The sequence below is a fragment of the Dipodomys merriami genome, unplaced genomic scaffold (genome assembly GCF_024711535.1).
Source record: "Dipodomys merriami isolate MVZ:Mamm:240054 unplaced genomic scaffold, mDipMer1.0.p SCAF_68, whole genome shotgun sequence".
Lineage (NCBI taxonomy): Eukaryota > Metazoa > Chordata > Mammalia > Rodentia > Heteromyidae > Dipodomys > Dipodomys merriami.
In genome coordinates, this window is record NW_027206268.1 from 5,485,788 (window position 1) to 5,505,956 (window position 20,169).

The 20,169-nt window shown below is 39.5% G+C and overlaps 1 protein-coding gene across 4 annotated transcripts in view; it reads right to left on the reverse strand.

Annotated features, from left to right (window-relative positions):
• The window catches only part of Xrn1 (5'-3' exoribonuclease 1), a 62,310-nt gene that overhangs the window by 15,786 nt on the left and 26,355 nt on the right, over nucleotides 1-20,169 (reverse strand). For all 4 annotated transcript variants that reach the window (XM_070005559.1, XM_070005558.1, XM_070005557.1 and 1 more), the window contains exons 18-30: nucleotides 20,064-20,162; nucleotides 17,251-17,354; nucleotides 16,243-16,374; nucleotides 14,241-14,403; nucleotides 12,492-12,605; nucleotides 9,943-10,041; nucleotides 8,383-8,498; nucleotides 7,722-7,868; nucleotides 5,810-5,899; nucleotides 5,470-5,605; nucleotides 1,400-1,456; nucleotides 795-927; nucleotides 26-95 (exon numbers count right to left, since the gene is read on the reverse strand). In XM_070005559.1, coding sequence (XP_069861660.1) covers nucleotides 26-95; nucleotides 795-927; nucleotides 1,400-1,456; nucleotides 5,470-5,605; nucleotides 5,810-5,899; nucleotides 7,722-7,868; nucleotides 8,383-8,498; nucleotides 9,943-10,041; nucleotides 12,492-12,605; nucleotides 14,241-14,403; nucleotides 16,243-16,374; nucleotides 17,251-17,354; nucleotides 20,064-20,162 — 1,460 coding nt within the window. The remainder of the gene's footprint in view (nucleotides 1-25; nucleotides 96-794; nucleotides 928-1,399; nucleotides 1,457-5,469; nucleotides 5,606-5,809; nucleotides 5,900-7,721; nucleotides 7,869-8,382; nucleotides 8,499-9,942; nucleotides 10,042-12,491; nucleotides 12,606-14,240; nucleotides 14,404-16,242; nucleotides 16,375-17,250; nucleotides 17,355-20,063; nucleotides 20,163-20,169) is intronic.

Here is a 20,169-nt window from a genome sequence, read left to right on the forward strand (position 1 = left end):
TGTTATCTGGAAATACAAACCTTACCTTATTGTTAGGCCTCCATGAAATTCTTCATCAAATAATACTTCAAACAGTATATCAGCTTCTCTATTGGCTGTGAGAGAGATAGAGATGGGGAGAGGGAGGGAGTGGGAGAGACAGAGAGACTGATCAAAAATCAGTAGTAAGGTTTTGGAGTACATATTAGGGTATTTATTTCTCTTAAAAATCCATTAAAAAAGGGGCTGGGAATGTGGCTTAGTGGTAGTGCTTGTGTAGCATGCATGAAGCCCTGAGTTCGATTCCTCAATATCACATAAACAGAAAAAGCCAGAAGTAGCACTGTGACTCAAGTGGTATAGCACCAGCCTTAAGCATAGAGAAGTTCAAGGACAGTGCCAGGCCCTGACTTCAAGCTCCAGGACCAGCAAAAGCAAACTAACAAACAAAAAACATAAATATTCTGGATATGACTCAGTGTGTAGTGAATGCCTATAATCCCAGGGCTTGGGAAACTAAAGGAGGAGGATCAGGAATTCAAGTCAATCTGTGATAAAGCAAGACCCTGTTTCAAACTCTCATCACCAAAAAATTGGTGGACATGAAGAATGACAATAAACCAATCAGTATCGTGTAAGTTAAGAAACAGAAATGTCTTAGGAGATAAACTCTCCAGGAAAGGTAATCACAACCTTCCATTTAATTTGGCAGTTATGATTTCTTACTTATTACACCTTGAACTGCGATCTTCCCATCCCCATATATAGACATGCAATATAAATGTGGCTGAAGACAGTAAGTATTGAGATATTACCCCCTTTGATTCCTATGATAGTCCCACGAAGGCCAACTGGCACTGAAAAATTCTCTCTCACGTTTACAACACGGTCAAAGAGACGGAATTCTGCATCTCGATCAGGAATGACTCCATGTTGCTGTTCTAAAGGCTGAAAAGGAGAGATTAACTGCAATGAAAACATTTCCTGGTACCTTGAAAATTTTTTTTTTGTTTTGCAACAGTGTCTTACTAAATAGCTTAGATAGGCCTTGTTCTCACTAGGTTGCCCGTGCTGGCTTGGAACTCTTGATTTTCATGCCTCAGACTTCCTAGTGCTGAAATTATAGGTATGCAGTACCATGCCCAGCTTAAATTTTTTTCTTTTTTTTTGGTCATGGGACTTGAACTCTGGGCCTGGGCGCTGTCCTTCAGCTGTTCAGCTCAAGGCTAGCACCCTACCACTTGAACCAAAGCACCACTTCCGGCCTTTTCTGCTTATATGGTGCTGAGGAATCAAACCCAGGGCCTCATGCATGCAAGGCAAGCACTCTACCACAGAGCTACCTTCCTAGCCTTATTTTTGTTCTTTTTATCCTTTCCACGTCACAGCAACTACTTTGAATCCTCCCACAGGAACTTACTCTGTACAGCAAGTGGGGCTTCACTGTCACCCGCACCTTCTTGTTACTCTTTCTTTGCTGAGGAAAGAAGAAAAAATTCAAAACATTAAAATTATAGCCAGGTGCCGGTGGCTCATGCCTGTAATCTTAGCAGGAACATCCATGCGACTCATCTCCAATTAACCACGAGAAGATTGGAAGTGGCGCTGTGGCGCTAGCCTTGAGCTAAGAGCTCAGGAACAGTGCCCAGGGCCAGAGTTCAAGCCCTATGACCAACAAAAAGAAAACAAAAATTATAAAACTCAAATATTAATTTAAAAAACACGAGAGTTTTGCAGTTGCAGTAAGGAGGAATAAACACTTATAAAAATGCCTGTAGCTGAAATTATTACAAAGGAAATTTCCGATGTACTAAGATATAGAAAATTGCTATGTTTTAATACAGATTATGGTTTTCTTTTTGTTGGTTGTAGGGCTTGAACTCAGTACCACTTCTGGTTTTCTGGTGGATAACTGGAACTAAGAGTCTCACAGAGTTTTCTACATGGGCAGGCTTTGAACCATGACCCTCAGATCTCACCCTCCTGAGTAGGGAGGGTTACAGGTGGGAGCCACCACCACCCAGCACAGATTAATCTTTATACCATGTCTAAGAAAAGGTCCCCGAGTGTGATAGGGATCCAAGTGAGAGTGCATGTGCATGTCCACCAAGCATTCTACACTCACCTACTCCGCAGCTCCTCTGCCAGTGTGTTTATGTATAACTAACTGTACCAATGTAGAACATAGCACCAAAAACAATGTGAAACACCCTTCCCCCCAAAGGCCAGCCTCTAACACAAGGGACCACACAAGTCTGTTCTAAAGTCTATATTAACGCTGTTCTGTTTGAATGAGATACTGTTTTCTCTCCGAAGGATTTTATAAAATGGTCAACAAAAGGTTATATTAAAGAGAAAGAAGTATGAAGGAATGATATTAGAGGTTTTGTGACTACCTGCAAAAATTTAGCTGGCCTTTATCTTTGCCATTTTTTGATGTTCAAATGTATTGGCTCTGTAAGAAATGCTGCGAAAGCACTCTCCTGTTTTCCCTATGTGTTAGTTCTATGAATTCTTCCTTTAAGCAGTAGCTTCCTTCCATCTGTGATATGAGAATTCTATTCTCTTTAATAAGAACATGCAAATAATTTACATGCGCTTCAATCTATCAAATACTGTTTTTTATTGTTGTCGGTCGTGGGGCTTGAACTCTGGGCTTGGGCTCTATCCCTCAGCTCTTCAGCTCAAGGCGCGCACTCTACCACTTGAGTCACAGCGCCACTTCCAGTTTTCTAGTGGTTTATTGGAGATAAGAGTCCCATGGACTTTCCTGCCCAAGCTGGCTTTGAACCATTATCCTCAGATCTCAGCCTCCTGAGTAGCTAGGATTACAGGTGTGAGCCACCGGCGCCCGGCTGTTTTTAAGTGAATTTTTACCTAATGGAAAAAAGGTAGAAATTTAACCATGCAGCAACTATTTTTCTTTGGAACACAGCTGTTAAACCTGGTTCATGCCTGCAATGCTATCTACTCAGCAGGCGAAATTAGAAAAATCAGACGGGGCAATAAGTTTGCAAGACTCTCAACCAATAAAAAGCCATGCGTGGTGGTGGGCACCTTGTCATTCTAGCTATGTGGGGGACCTCAGCAGAAGTCCTGGATCACAATCCAGGCTGGCCAGGACATAAACGCAAGATTTTAATTAAAAAAAAAATTAAAGCAAAAAGGGTTGGGGTTGTAGCTCAAGTGGTAGAGGTCAAAGCCCAGTTGCCAACAAACCCTTTAAAATATAGCTTTTGGAAATAAGGATAAAGGACAATAAAACAATTTTGAATAAAGAGTCCATCAACTATATATATATTTTTTGCTTATTCACTATAAAATGTTCAAGTCTAAACATAAATGAGGTCAGACCATTCACTTATTCTTTCAACAGATAATGGCTGTTACACCTATGTACTATGTACTGCTGGATATATACTGATAAATTGTTCCATTAGTCTAGTTGAGGGAGACAAATGGTCACAAAGTAGAGGCTTAGTGTAGCTTAGTGGTAGAGTGCATGTTTATCATGTATTAGAAGCTGGGTTTAATCACCACCACTGAAACACTCCAAAAAAAAAAAAAAAAATCAAGGGGCTGGGAAGGTGGCTCAGTGGTAGAGCACTTGCCTTGCGTGCATGAGGCCCTGGGTTCCATTCCTCAGCACCACATAAGCAAAAAGCAAAAAGCTGGAAGTGGCGCTGTGGCTCAAGTGGTAGAGTGCTAGCCTTGAGCTGAAGAGCTGAGGGACAGCGCCCAGGCCCAGAGTTCAGGCCCCATGACTGGACCCCAAGAAAAAAAAAGGGGGGAGGGTTGGGAAGGTGGCTCAGCGGTAGAGCCAAAAAAAAAATCAAAATAAGGAAAGTCTACAAGTGTTTGAATATGAAAACATTAAAAAAGGAAATTAGAACAAGGAGGAGGGCTGGGCACGGGGAGATACTTTAGTTTTTGTAGAGTGAAGGTGAATGTTTACATCCCAGTCCACACTGGACTAGATTAATAGAAGACACTGTATCCACTCATGATAGCAAGAGGTTAGAATGAAAAACGATTGAAAGGAACTTTTAAAAACAGACTTAAGCCGGGCACTGGTGGCTCACACCTGTAATCCTAGCTACTCAGGAGGCTGAGATCTGAGCATGTAGGCTTGAAGCCAGCTCTGTCAGTGAAGTCCGTGAGACACTTATTTCCAACTAATCACAGAAAAAGCTGGAAGTGGTACTGTGGCTCAAGTGGTAGAGTATTAGCATTGAGCACAAAAGTTCAGGGATGGAGCCCAGGCCCAGAGTCCCAGGACTGGTACAAAGAAAAAGAAAAAAGCAGACACAAGGCTGTGTCAAGTGTACTGCACACACAAAATCAGGCATTATCACACTACAGCATGGTTAAGAGGACATGGCCATCAAATCTGATTTATTAGGTAAATGAGTCAACTGGGTAATCTGTACAACAGGCCCCAACCCAGAGCTAATGAATGAGGAATTTGAGGATTGGATACTCAGTCTATTGACTACTCAGTAACCTGGCTGCTCAAGTTAAAACCAAGACAATGTTTACTGCATTAAAACTTCAGAATATTAAAAAAAAACAGGAAAAATTAAGTGGGATATTAAAATAATTGTAACAACTGACTTTCTGAATGATAAAGGTATGTTTTAGAAGTAATTGTATAAGCCAATATAAATAAACACTGTGTCTTTTTTTTTTTTTTGGGTCCAGTCGTGGGGCCTGAATTCTGGGCCTGGGTGCTGTCCCTCAGCTCTTCAGCTCAGGGTTAGCGCTCTACCACTTGAGTTACAGCGCCACTTCCAGCTTTTTTCTTTTTGCTTATGTGGTGCTGAGGAATGGAACCCAGGGCCTCATGCATGCAAGGCAAGCACTCTACTACTGAGCCACCTTCCCAGCCCCAACACTGTGTCTTTTAATGTAGTTAAAACAAGAAGGCATTGGGAACTAATCTTATTTCTCAGTCATACATGTTCTAACATGACTAGAATCACTAAACATTAATTCTTTTTTTTTTTTTTTTGGGTCCGGTCGTGGGGCCTGAACGCTGGGCCTGTGCGCTGTCCCTCAGCTCTTCAGCTCAAGGCTAGAGCTCGCGCTCTACTACTTGAGCTACAGTGCCACTTCCAGCTTTTTTCATTTTGCTTATGTGGTGCTGAGGAATCGAACCCAGGGCCTCAGGCATGCAAGGCAAGCGCTCTACCACTGAGCCACCTTCCCAGCCCCTAACATTAATTCTTAAAATACGACATGCTACAAAGAAATAAAATAAGTGGTGTAGCTTTTATATGATAAAATATATTTATAGTTATTCAGATATACTTATTAATGGCCACTGAAAAGAATTAGAATGTTTTTCAAAATTATAGATTTCATTAATTAGAATCATCTAGTAAAAACGTTAGAGGGTTGAAACATAAGTGGATTATCTGTAAATAATAAAAGTCCATTTAATATCAGAGCTCATCAATAATCTTGGTTACTGAAAGTGAGAGTTAATACCTTGCACTTTTCAACTTCCTCCTCAATTTTCTCAACAATAGCGGCATCCAGAATTTGTAAATCGCAAGAAGAACGAGACAAAGTACTGACAGGATGTCCTTTTAGCCAAGTAATAATTTCTTGAACTTTCTCAGCACTATAGCAAAAACAATAATAATTTAAAAAATTTTTAAATTAAAACTGAGTGCTTAAAATCCTGATACAAACTTTCTGAGAACTATGAATTATAATTCATAAAGCAAAAACAAGAAAAGGAACAACAAAATAAAACAAAGAAGATTACATGAGAAATTCTTGATGAATTAGCTCCATCTTCAATTGTCCCCTTATTTGAACTTACCCATTCTCTTCTTCTCCAGGCCAAATATCATCCTCATAGAACACGTCTTCTTGGCTATTTTTGGCTATATAACTAAATAGTTCTGGAGCTCTAGACAAATAAAAATATTGCTTTATATATATATATATCTAACCTACAAAAAATTCTTATAAATTTGAAACTTACGGGGATATTAATGCATTTTGACAATGTTACTATAGTATTATTGAGGGATGTGACTAATAAGGAATAGAGATTGTAAACCATACTATTCTTGTACCCTCAAAAACCTCCCACTAGCCAGGTGCCGTGGCTCATGTTTGTAATCCTAGCTACTCAGGAGGCTGAGATATAAGGATCAGGGTTCAAAGCGAGCCCAGGCAGGAAAGTCTCTGAGACTTTTATCTCCAATAAACAACTCAGAAAACCGGAAGTGGCACTGTGGCTTAAGTGGTAAAGCACTAGTCTTGAGCTTAAGAGCTGAGGGATAGCACCCAGACTCAGTTCAAGTCCCACGACCAATAAAACAAAACAAACAAACAAAAAATCTTCCACTAGATAAGGGGAGAATAGTTTCATTCACATATTTATAAAAATCTTTTACCATGATACGTGATAATAAATGGACAAAAATAATACATACAAATTCATTTTCTAATTTTAACAACTAAGAGAAGAAAGAAAATAACTTCCAATCTAGGATTCTACATTCAAGCAAGCTACAATCAAGTACAGAAGAACAAAGCTAGTTCCACTGCAACTGAAGCAGGAAGACAGAGGCTTTGGGAAGAAGTCTCCAAGAAGAAACAGAATGAAGAGGTCCCCTGATAGGTTTGGCAGAACTGAGTTTTAAAGCTACAGGAGGGAGTTGAGATCTAGACTAGTCATATGAATATAGGTAATAAGCAAATAAATAAACGGTTAGGAATGTGTAAGAAAGGAAATGTAATCATAATACTCTACGAAGTCTAGGTATAAACACTCTACCATAATGAAGTAGCCTACAAACAAGTGATACAACTTTAGTGAGGAATGTGTATGTGCCTGTGGCAATTTTTATTTATTCTTTGTAATGCTAGTCATCTAGTCTAGGGTATCACACATGCTAGACAAGTGCTCTGCCACTGAGCTACCTCCTTAACCCAAGGAAAAAAACAACAGCTTAAATGTGGCATGTTAAAGAAATATGGAGGGGGCTGGGAAGGTGGCTCAGTGGTAGAGCGCTTGCCTTGCATGCCAGAGGCCTTGGGTTCGACTCCTCAGCACCACATAAGCAGAAAAAAAAAGCCAGAAGTGGTGCTGTGGCTCAAGTGGTAGAGCGCTAGCCTTGAGCTGAAGAGCTGAGGGACAGCGCCCAGGCCCAGAGTTCAGGCCCCATGACCGGACCCAAAAAAATAAAAAAATAAGAAATAAAATAAAAATATACCCAAAATTAAAAAAAAAAAAAGAAATATGGAGATGAGTAAGAGAGGAAATCCAAACTTGCAGATAATAAGTATGGATTTCTTCTTCCAATCTTGCTAAAAAATGTAAGGATGTGACCTTATTCCAAATGAGGCTGTTTACGGCGGGGGGGGGGGGGGGGGGGGGGGGGGAGGGAAAGGGGAATCAACTCCAAGTAGAGTTCATCAGGATGAACTCTAATCTAATTTGGTGGGTAGGCACCCTTAACAGGATGGATGTGAAACTGTGAATCAGAAGTGAACATTGTTCCTGTAAGAAACTCCGCAATATTTCCCTCTAAAACTTTTAGCGAGCCAAGCCAACCCACTCCTAGTGACCTCTGTGAGGTCCTCGCCTCTCTAAGTGCTCACAGAATGCCTCCCCAGCCACCGTTAAGCTCTTTGCAGAGCCCCTCCCCCATTGCTCTTAAGTTGTGGGCAGACCTCCCGCCCCCCCCACCCCCCCATTCTGAGTGGAGACCATCCCTTACCTCTCTAAGTACTCGGCAAGAAGCTGCTCGGCTGCAGATGAATACATCCACTCACTCCCAACTTTCTTGGTATAGCCAGGCACCTCTTCATTTTTTTTGTTGAATTTGAGATTTAAGCCCACATTTGCTTTATGGTCTCCATGAGGGCTAAAGTGAAAGCACACAGACACACAGACACACACACAGACACACACACACACACACGTTTTAAAATCTGGGGTAGGCTAGAAAAAGTTTCGCTTTCAAAAATTCTTAGAAAAGATTGCTTTGGACTGTTCTACATTTTTGTTTATGGTTATTTCCAATTAGCAGTAAATAAGAAAATAGAGGAAAAGCTTTAAAACCCAAGTTTAAAAAGCATATAAATAAAGTAATTCTGAAAAACAAAGGGTATCAAAATGCAAGGAAATACATTATTGAGGCTCACACACACTCTGATACCTTTTTTCAAGGTTCAATTTGTTAGCTGCTAAAAAAAGTCTTTCCAAGGATCTACAACATATGCCATTCAGATAAAAGGTTACCTACCACCAGAGGAATTTATGCACAATTTTAAAAGAAAATTCACAGCAGTTATAAAGAGAAAAATACTTAAAGACTATGTGTTCAAACTTTTTTTTTCTTTTGTCACTTTAAGTAAATTTCTCTAACATAAACTTACTTTCTCCTAGATCCTCTTCCAATAAAAATACTTCCTGTAAACCTTGAAACAAGGTATCCACTCACTCCAAGGCGACTGGCCAACACATATCCTGGGTTGTACTTTATAGAATATTTCTTTAAATATAAAAAACAAAAAGGGTCAATTATGGAAACGTAAGTTTACATTAAAAATTTGGAGATATTTAAGACAACACTAACCATTGGATTGTGGTAATGTAAGGGTTCTCATTCGGATGCTGTGAACTTAAACATGGTTTCCCAATATTCTCCAGGTTGAACATGTCCAGTTTTAACTGAATTAAGTAACCTACACAGAAAGGCCATTTGCCCCTTGTAACTAAAAATGGAGACTCTGAATTAGTATGCAAAGCTTTATACAGTATTGGATCATACCTGTAGGAACAGGGTATGATAATCAAAGTGCCTCTTATAACTTTGAAAACAATAATTCAAAACAAACACTATGGATTAATAATAGCATTTCAGTGAATGCATTTTCCCCTCTAAAGATTTTCATTCTCCCCCCTCCTTTGGTTTTTGTAGTGCTGGGATTGAATCCATACACTTACCTATGCTAGGGTAGATTTACATAAAATTTTAAAAATTTTATTACTGAATAACTGTACAGAGTATATAATTCCATAAGTCAGGTTATAAGAACAAGAAATATTGGTCAATGACACCCTTTCCCATCATTCCCCCCCTTTTTACCCCTTGTCACTATCCTCAAGTTACATAGTTGAATTTTTTTTTTTTTTGTCGGTCCTGGGGCTTGGGCGCTGTCTCTCAGCTCTTCAGCTCAAGGAGAGCACTCTACCACTTGAACCACAGCACCACTTCTGGTTTTCTAGTGGTTTAATGGAGAGAAGAGTCTCACAGACTTTCCTGCCCGGGCTGGCTTTGAACCACGATCCTCAGATCTCAGCCTCCTGAATAGCTAGGATGACAGGCGTGAGGTACCTGCGCCTGGCTACATAGCTGAATTTTTACACAATGTACATTGAAAATAGTGACTTCCTCCTTCCATTCCTGTGCCCCTATTCATTGCCCATCCCCCCAAACAGGTGTCCATTTCCTGGTATTCAGTTTGATAAACAGTTCATTTCTCCTCCTCCTCATCTGTTAGTTTCTGTGTAAATGAATAGAGCCCTGTATATGTTATCATGTATGTTTGTATTTTAGATCTAGCTTCCACATATGAGAGGAAGCATGTAACTTGTCTCACTGAACCTGGCTCACCTCACTTAACATGATTTTTTTCTAGGTCATCTATTTTCCTGCAAATGACATATATTATTCTAACAGATGAGTAAAACTGTATATATGTACCACAGTTTCTTGATTCACTCAGGCATCTGGGCTGTTTCTATAACTTAGCTATTGTGTATAGTGTGGCAATGAACATGGATGTGATTTATATAAAATTTCTGAGAGCAAGGATTCTAGGATTTTCTTCACAGAAAACATTTGAAATAGGCTTGAAGGATGAGGCAAAAATATGCTAACGTCTTAGACGTTTATTGACTGCAAATGAAACAATTCAGGCTGTGGTACTCACATGCTGGTTCTGTATTAGAGCATCAAGATTGGGCTCACACGGGATGCTGAAGACCACTCGAATTCTACCTTCGGAAATCACATCACCTGAGTCCTGGACCTTGGAATAGAATAAGCAAAGTCACAGTACGTTTTACCCTCTTTACAAGCATTTTGTTTTTCTATTTATTTCAATGGTTTCATTTCTAAAATAGAGCACAACAATAAAATCAGGTAGTCAAAATTCTCTTGGATTTTTTTTTTTGTGTGTGTATCAGTTGTAGGGCTTGAACTCTGGTCCTTAGAGCTGTCCCTCAGCTCTTCAGCTAAAAGCGAGCACTCTACCACTTGAGCCAGAGCACCACTTCTGGTTTTCTAGTGGTTAATTGGAAATAAGAGTCTCACAAACTTTCCTGCCCGGGCTGGCTTTGAACCGCGATCCTCAGATCTCAGCCTCCTAAGTAACTAGGATTATGGCTCTCTTGGAATTTTTTTTTTTTTTTTTTTTTGTCGGTCGTGGGGCTTGAACTCTGGGCCTGGGCGCTGTCCCTCAGCTCTTCAGCTCAAGGCAAGCCCTCTACCACTTGAGCTACAGCGCCACTTCCGGTTTTCTGGTGGTTTATTGGAGATAGGAGTCTCACGGTCTCTCCTGCCCGGGCTGGCTTTGAACCGCGATCCTCAGATCTCAGCCTCCTGAGTAGCTAGGATTACAGGCGTGAGCCACCAGCGCCCAGCTCTCTTGGAATTTTTAAGTAGATCTAATAATATAAAATGTAAGTCATTCTTTTAAAAAACTAACATGGCTAATAATTTTCAAATTTCCAAAAGATTATAAAAATAGTGCAAAGGAGACTGGAAACCATTTACCTAGATTTACCTACTGTTAACATTAGAAAATTGCTTTGATATTTTTGTTCTGTGTGTATATTTTGTATGATCTTCATATACAATTGTGAACATCTTTTGGAGAAAAGTCCTGAAAAACGATACTGTGAACTTAGTAGTTCCCAACATTTTCTAAAGCTAAGACTGTCCATTTTGTCCAATACAGACCTGAGGGTAAGATTTTTAGGGACATTTCTGCCTTCCATAAAGTTTCCTCATAGGTGTGCTGATATTTAACTGAATTAAGATAACCTATACAGAAAGACCATTTAAAATGCTATTATTTTTCTGAACCATTGGAGGATATATAACATACACTATGTACCTTCTAAGTATTTCAGTTTTAATAAATGGTAATTTAATTAGTATTAAGTTTCCTAAGAATACTTTATAATAAAAGTTTAGTATAGTCACTATGTATGTAAATTTATACTGATAAAATATTTTTATCTAAGCTACTACCCGTATTCCAATTTTGTCAGTTAGTCTAATGTCGTGCGTGAGACTCTTTTCCTCCTCTCCAGGCCAGCACCACAGATTACATTTAGTTGTCTCTTTTTGTTTGTTTTCTTGTTTTTGAGACAGTGTCTCACTAGGTAGCCCAGGCTGGCCTCGAACTCATGATCCTCCTGCCTCAGACTCTCAAGTGCTGGGATTACAGGTGTATGCTGCCAAACCAGGCAAAAAAATCAGCAATTTTTTTGTCCTCTGTGTTGGGCATTGAACCTAGGACCTTGTATGTACTAGACAAGTGCTCTACCGTGAGCATATCCCTAGCCCTATTTTTACTTTTGATATGTTGCTATAAACCAAAGCCTTCTCTTCCCTTTGATTTTAATCATCTCCATGGTATCATTAATTCCTATTTTCCCTCAGTATCTATTCAGTAATGATTCCAGTACTCAGACCATCTCAGATTTGACCAGTCAGTGGGAGACCTCAACCTCTTCCTCTGTTATCTGACATACCCCTGTCATACTTCTGAGCACTGATTTCTAGGATAACATGAATAGCCAGGCTCTCCTTGTCCCAGGCCTATGAGCAGCCAATTGCGATAACTTTTAGTGAGGTATGGTATTAGCAGTCAAAAGCTGGGTGTGATAGATGTTCACTGCTACTGGGGGTGGTGGTGTCTTTGCTTCTTTTATTTTTTTCAGTAAATGGATCTGGAAAAATATGCACGTACAGCTATACACACATACACACTACACATATGTATGCAAATCTACAAACGTATTTTAGAAATAACAAATTCACACCAATACCTCCAAGTCTGTTCCCACAGAAATTTTCTTTTTTTCTCCCATTCCATAGTTGCACACACCTTTTATCTGATAGAACTGGAATTCTTCAAAGCATCTACAAATTTTAAATTCATTTGACTCTAAGATATCTGAAATAGTTTTAAAATTGCTTTATCCTTAACACCATAATAAACAAATTTATTAGAATAGAGATCAGGATTTGAATTCTGTTGACTATCTCCTGACCTAACCTGCTCACAAGTGATTACACAGTGTTCAAATAAATACAAATAAATATTGTGTCTATAAGTAACATGAGTGAATTTTCTGATATTTCCCTTTTGAGGTTCTATTTCATTTTCACCTAAATCAAGACAGGCTAAATACATTTATTAACATGGAAACAGAAAGGAATTTAATTAGTAACAGAGCCAAAACTCACTTCCCCAGTGCAGCCATAGTAGGGAGTTCCTAGCATAAAGACTGTACTTCTCATAGGAAACAAATCATCCAACGTTTTGATACTAGAGAAACGAGAGTCGAAGGCTCGAATATCCTATATAAAACAAAACATAAGCATTAATCTCCATGGCCACAGTTCTATAGATTGTATATCATGTCTATGCCACCTGAAATGATCAAACCTCAACAATTTGAATATTATAGGAACAGAATAAAAGATTATCTACTTCTTAGATGCCAGGCACTCTTCAACATGCTTCGCTCATTTATTTCACTGAATTCTCAAGATATCCCATATGGCAGAGACTCTTTTATTACTAACTGCACTGTTTAGAGGAAGAAAGGATAGCACAGAAAGGGGATACGTTTCATCCATGGCCACACAGCAAAGCAGCCAACCCAGAAAAATCTATGCTTTATACTAGACTACCCTCTCAATAAAGTTATAGCATTCATGGGAAGAAGTAAATTCCAAGGGCACCCCATCCTGTGGATGTCTGAAACTACAGATAAACTCTAGAGATACTTTGTTTTTTTTTCCCCCAATAAGTACATGCATACCATGGAGTTGAATTTGCAAATCAGGCATAGTGACAGATTACCAATAACTAATAAAAGACAAACATTTTTAACAATATAAATTATGTGACTATGATCTTTCTCTGTCATTCAGATACACCTTGTTTTGTTCTGATATGCTGAAAGATAGGCACTCACTGTGAACCATGCCATAACTTCAGCAGTATGAAGTGCAATACTGTCATTTTAGCAGCATTGTCATGCTATTATATATATATTTTTTGTGTGTGTGCCAATATTGGGGCTTGAGCACTGTCCCTGAGCTTCTTTTTGCTCAAGTGGTACAGCACTAGCCTTGCTGTGCTCTACCACTTGAGCCACAGCGGCATTTCCAGCTTTTTCTATTTATATGGTACTGAGGAATGGAACCCAGGGCTTCATGCATGCAAGGCAAGCACTCTACCACTGAGCCGCCTTCCCAGCCCCTCTAGCCTTTTCTATTTATATGATACTGAGGAATGGAACCCATTCCCAGCCCTCCAGGTTTTTTATACTGGTTGTTTTGAGATATGGTCCTATATTTTGCCTAGACTGGTGTGTGGACAATGATCCTGCTACTTTTCTTTCTTTTTTCTTGGTTGCTCATGGGGCATGGGCCTGGGCTCTTTTTGCTGAAGGCGAGCACTCTACCACTTTGAGCCACAAGCGCCACTTCCGGTTTTCTGGTGGTTCATTGGAGATAAGTCTCATGGACTTTCCTGGCTTTGAACAGCATTTCTCAGATTTCAGTCTCCTGAGTTGCTAGGATTACAGGCGTGAGCTACCAATACCCAGTGATCCTCCTATTTCACGCTTACTTCTATATTTGGGGTGACAAGTACATACCATCAAATCTAGCTCCTTAAGTTCTGTGAACTGATTTTCTCTGGGCTTACTTCAAACCATGATCCCCAAATTCAGCTTCCAAGTAGCTAGGATTACAAGATTGAGCAACCCAAGCCCTTCTAGAAAATTTTGTTGTAGAAATTAGGTCCTTAAAGCTCAACTGTACACACAGTATTGCCTGACCCACCACCAAACATGCCTCACAGTGATTAGTGTATCTCACAAATTAAGTAACTGCTCACACACTGCTGCAATGTGTTCTACTCGTAAATAGAAATGCGACAGTCTCTCATACAATGCATACTCAGACAGAGCCAAGACTTACCTTAACAAGAGTTTGATAAACAAAAGGAAGAACTTGCTTTGACCACTGTTTTTCCAGACGAACTTCACCATTTTGATTTACTTGATATTTACGACCTGTAAGTAACTGAGCATACACAAGGGCAGATGTTTCATTTATTATTATTCCTTTTCTTCTTAGGTATCTAAGAGAAATAATGAAGTGAAAAAATTTATGTATGAGTGCATAAGGCTAGAATACTAGTCATTATCCAAACTGCCAACACCTAATTAAACACTTGAGTAAATTTTAAATAAATATACAAGCAGTTCTGTATCTCTAATTAAGACTTTTAGGGCTGGGAAGGTGGCTCAGTCTGGTAGAGCACTTGCCTTACATATTGAGGCCCTGGGTTCGATTCTTCAGCACCACATAAGCAGGAAAAAAAAAGCCGGAAGTGGCGCTGTGGCTCAAGTGGTAAAGTGCTAGCCTTGAGCTGAAGAGCTAAGGGACAGCGACCAGGCCCAGAGTTCAGGCCACACAACCGGACCCCCCCCCCAAAAAAAAAAAAAAAAAAGACTTTTATACTATTTATTTCAGTCTGCAGATACTTCTACTGTCTATGTGGTTAAATGAAAAATCACAGCTATAAAAACTCCCGTGGGGCTGGAGGTGTTGCTCAAGTAGTAGAGCATTTGCTCAAAAAGTTTCAAGTTCAAATCCCAGTACCATCATCAACATTCCAACAAAACTCCTAATGTCTCCCATCCCCCAGAATGGCTGTAATCATGACAGGGAAAACAAGTATTGGTGACGATGTGGAGAAATGGTAACAACTGTGTACTTATGAAGGACATACAGAATGGTAGACTGTTGTGGGAAAAGCTCTGGCAGTTCCCCAAACAGCTCAGCAAAATGACCCAGCAATTCTATGCCTAAGTATATACTCCTCAAACAAATACTGACAAATCAATGTTCATCACAGCACTATTCCTAATAATCGAAAAAGTAGAACCCACTTAAATGTAACAAAATGTGGTGCATCTATACAGTGGAATGTAAGTCTAGCCTGAAGAAGGAATAGAGTCTGATGCCACTTCTGACTGTTTTTCTTTTTGCTTATGTGGTGCTGAGGAATCGAACCCAGGGCCTCAGATATGCAAGGCAAGCACTCTACCACTGAGCCATCTTCCCAGCCCTGATGCATGTTATATTGTGCACTAACTTCAAAAACATGCTGAGTGAGAGAAACGAGATAAAGGTCAGACTCATGCAATCATATTTATATGAAGCATCCAGAATAGGTCCTTCCACAGACAGAAAACAGACTACATACATTCAACTTGGCCTTTTCAGTCTAAACAGGTGTCTGCCAACCACAGCCACTGGTCAAATCCAGGCTGACTCTTGTTCTTTTAAACAAGTTTTCTTGGAACATACTCATTACTTACTGTCCATGTTTTTGCTACCATGGTAGAACTGAGTACTAGTATCAGACACTGGAAAGTATATAGAGCCTAACAATTTATAATTTGGTCTTTATACGATTGTGCTGATGTGGCATTTTAGTAACAACCTGAACAAGGCTAATATTGCTCTTCTCCAAGTGTCACATTTATTGTTTTTGCCAGTCCTGGGGCTTGAATACAGGGTCTGGACACTGTCCCCGAGCTTCTTTTACTCAAGGCTAGCACTCTACCATTTGAGCCACAGTGCCACTTCAGGCTTTTTCTGTGTATGTGGTGCTGAGGAATCAAACCCAAGGCTTCATGCATGCTAGGCAAGCACTCTTACCACTAAGCCACCTTCCCAGCCCTGCAAGTTATTATTTTAAACTAAAACACAATACCTTAGAACTATGATGAAGATGCAATCAGTATTCAGAGTTAACTACTGTGTCCAGTGGAAAGTAAGTTAGAGAATGAGGACATTAATGAATGCTAGTGCTGGGATATTTATTTTTGTGTTCTTGTTTTTTGCTATGTAGTGCTTAGATTACAGTATGTATTGCTACACCAAGCTCAGTTCTTTATATAACACTCACTGGTCTGAAATGCCTTGTACTTCTTTAGTCCAGTTAGACTGTTCTTTATCTCCAAGATGAACAACTTTAGATGGTGGAGGAGTTCTTCCCAAATAAACTTTCTGTGTTCCTGGAGGTTCTTCCAAGTAAAACCTTAATTAAAATATCAATAATATAATCCTATTTTTTGCTTTAATTAGAGTTCTTCAAAGTTAAAAAAATTATCAGAAACAAATATACTCGCTAAACATTAAATTTGGATGTAGAATTTCCAAGCTATTAAGCAAATAAAAAAAAAAAGAAAGAATATATGCATCTAAACTATCCTGAGAAGCATACATTAAACTGACAATAGTGGTTTAACCTCAAGTACTGTGATTACAGAACTTTCATTTTATATAAAGTACAAATATTCAAAGAGTTCAAATATTCATTCTCCCTGCTCCTCCCTCCCGCCCCCCTTAGGTCATGGTGCTTGAACTTGGGGCCTGGCTGCTGTCTCTGGGCTCTTTTGCTTAAGGAAAGCACTCTACTACTTTGAGCCACAGCACCACTTCTAGTTTTCTGGTGGTTAATTGGAAATCAGAGTCTCATGAGCATTCTTGCCTGGGCTAGCTTCTGAGATCCTTAGATCTCAGCCTTTTGAATAGCTAGGAGTACAGTCAAGAGCCATCAGCGCCCAGCTACAAATATTCTTACAACAATTTCATCAGTTAAAAAAAAATTAATTAAGCTGGTTGCCGGAGGCTCATGCCTATAATCCTAGCTATTCAGGACACTAAGATCTGAGATCGTGGTTCAAAGCCAGCCTGGGCAGATAAGTGCACAGACTCTTGTCTCCAATGAACCACCAGAAAACTGGAAGTGGCACTGTGGCTCAAGTGGTAGAGCACTTGCCCTGAGCTTAAAGAGCCAGGCCCCCAGTTCAAGCCACACAACAGACCAAAAAATAAAACAAAACAAAAAAAGATTCAGTAAGTCATCAAATAGCAAAGCAAATTTAGAGAAGTTAGAAATCGAAAATCTTACTTAGTTTCACCATCTGATACAGCCACAACTCTAGCTTCTTCGAGGTGAGGCCAATTAACAAAGACAGACTTTCCAAGCACTGACGAAGCTACATTTTCTATACTCTTAAAAGTAAAAGCAGAGAAGTCATTCATGTTTTAAGTCCAGGCAAAATTTCCCAATCTGTACTTAAGTTCCTAAATTTATAAACTGGATGAGTTGAATTAATTATATTACAAAACTCAACTTACATGCAACATCTGAGACAGTCCTCGTTAAGAGTGACATTATCTTGCTTATTTTTCTTCAGATAAGTAAGGAAAGTAATAAGGTCAGAGGAGATGTATAGAAAAGGCTTTTGTTTCATATAATTAGAACCTAAGAGAAAGGATGTATTTCTTTCTTTCTTTTTTTTTTTTTTTTGGGTCCAGTCCTGGAGCCTGAACTCTGGGCCTGGGCACTGTCCCTCAGCTCTTCAGCTCAAGGCTAGCGCTCTACCACTTGAGCCACAGCGCCACTTCCGGCTTTTTTCTTTTTGCTTATGTGGTGCTGAGGAATCGAACCCAGGGCCTCAGGCATGCAAGGCAAGCGCTCTACCACTGAGCCACCTTCCCAGCCCCGAGAAAGGATGTATTTCACTCTGTGGCAAGTATAAAAAAAACATTTATCTAATGAGGGGACACAGGTCCAAGTTTGTGCTTGCTTTGTAGCCATGGAATGTGGAAAATAAAATCACTCAGTTCCTCAAAGACTGTTTCTTTAAAAGTAAATGTCTCCCTTGTAATGTTCAGTATAAAAAAATTACATACATGAAAGCTTTGCAAACTGTCAACTGCTCGTTAAGAAAAGAGCATCTTCAATAAAAAATTCAAATTTTAAAAAGAAGCTATTGCTCAATTCAATTTGTACATATAGTTAGGGAACAACCTGGAGGTAGAAAATCAAGTATACATTTTCATTCACCTTTTTCTTTTACTTCATCATCATTATTATTATTTTTTTGGGTCCAGTCGTGGGGCTTGAACTCTGCGCCTGGCGCTGTCCCTCAGCTCTTCAGTTCAAAGCTAGCACTCTACTACTTGAGCCACAGCGCCACTTCTGGCTTTTTTCCTTTTGCTTATGTGGTGCTGAGGAATCGAACCCAGGGCCTCATGCAAGCAAGGCAAGCGCTCTACCACTGAGCCACCTTCCCAGCCACTTTTACTTCATTATTAACAAACATTTCTTCAGTAGAGATAACTATTCTTAGGTTTTTCTGAAGTAATTTTTAAATACTGGTATTTATACATTTTGATTTTTATATTGATATTTAGATTTTTTCTCAGTTATTTTCAGGATGGTACATACTAGTATCTTATTCTTGTTTTTTTTTTTTTTGTCTGAGACTGGGATTTGAACTCGGTACCTGACACTTTCACACACTGGCTGGTGCTTTACCATCTGAGCCATGCCTTTAATTCCTAAAACTAGTGCTAGGTACATAGAAGTTCAATGATTATATAAACAAATGACTCAGAGCACAAGGTTTGTACCTCTGTGGAACACAATGCTAACAGGAAGGTCCCAATTAAATAGCCAGCCCCAGCTTAAGAGTCCATCACTATTTATCATCATTCCTCCTAAACCAGCAACTCTCCTATTTTAACTTTTCTGGCCCAGCAAACTCCAACTGTTTTTTTTTTTTTTTTCCAGTTGTGGGCCCTGAACTCTGGGCCTGGGCTCTTCAGCTCAAGGTTAGCGCTCTACCACTTGAGCCACAGCACCACTTCTGGCTTTTTCTGCATATGTGGTGCTGAGGAATTGAACCCAGGGCCTCATGCATGCAAGGCACGCACTCTGCCACTAAGCCACATTCCCAGCCCTCCAATTGTTTTTAAGTTGGCTTAGATAGCACAGAGTAACATTTCCTAGTTTCTTCTTTTTAATCTCTACTTTGGAATCAGTAATAAAACTTGTCAATTTTATTTCATCTTTCTTTTAAATCTGTGGCCACTCACATAGTTTGTACCCTTATCACCTAAGGGCGCAAGCTCTGAACCTGCATTTCTCTTTTGTGTAGTTTTCTCTGTATTTCTTCCACCAAACTATCTTCTTGAAAAATACTGATTTCAATAACAGTCATAGCCTGGTACTCAAAGTCCTCCATAATCAGAGCTCAATTTGTTTTTTTCAGTCTTATTTTCCAATACAAGTCCCCTATCTCTTCAATACATCACAGTTATTCTAAAATATGAAAAAAAATATTTCAGACACATAAAAGGTTAACCAGAATAGACCACATCCTGTATCTTCTTTTTTTTTTTTTTTGTCGGTCATGGGGCTTAAACTCTGGGCCTGGTCGCTGTCCCTCAGCATTTCAGCTCAAGGCTGGTACCCTACCACTGAAGCCACAGCAACACTGCTGATTATCTGGCAGTTTACTGGAGGTAAGAGTCTCACAGACTTTCCTGCCTGGGCTAGCTTTGAACTGCGATCCTCAGATGTCAGCGTTCTGGGTAGCTAGGATTACAGGTGTGAGCCAGTGGTGCCTGGTTCCTGTATCTTTTTGACTCAAGTTTTCAACACCACCATAAGCCCAGCTCTCTGCTTCAAGTCTGTATTTAACCTTTGCCCTGAAAGGTTTATCTCTTTTCCAAAAAGTTGTGCTTATTGTGCTTCAATTACAAAGGTTCTTAAATTGTTATCTAATTTGTGTAAATTTTTCTCTGCTCTGAATCCTTAGGCTGTGAACTCAAGTAAAGCAGTTATACATTCATACATTTGTTAAAACACATTTGTAGACACAAACAATTTTACACACACTAAACACAATAAATGAAGGGCAAAGTACTTACAGGTTCATCTGATTCTGCATTCACTAAGATTTCCAACATCATGTTTTCTCCGCGACTGCTTTGCTGGAATACCTGAACACCACTTTTCTTCAAGAAAAACTTCAGA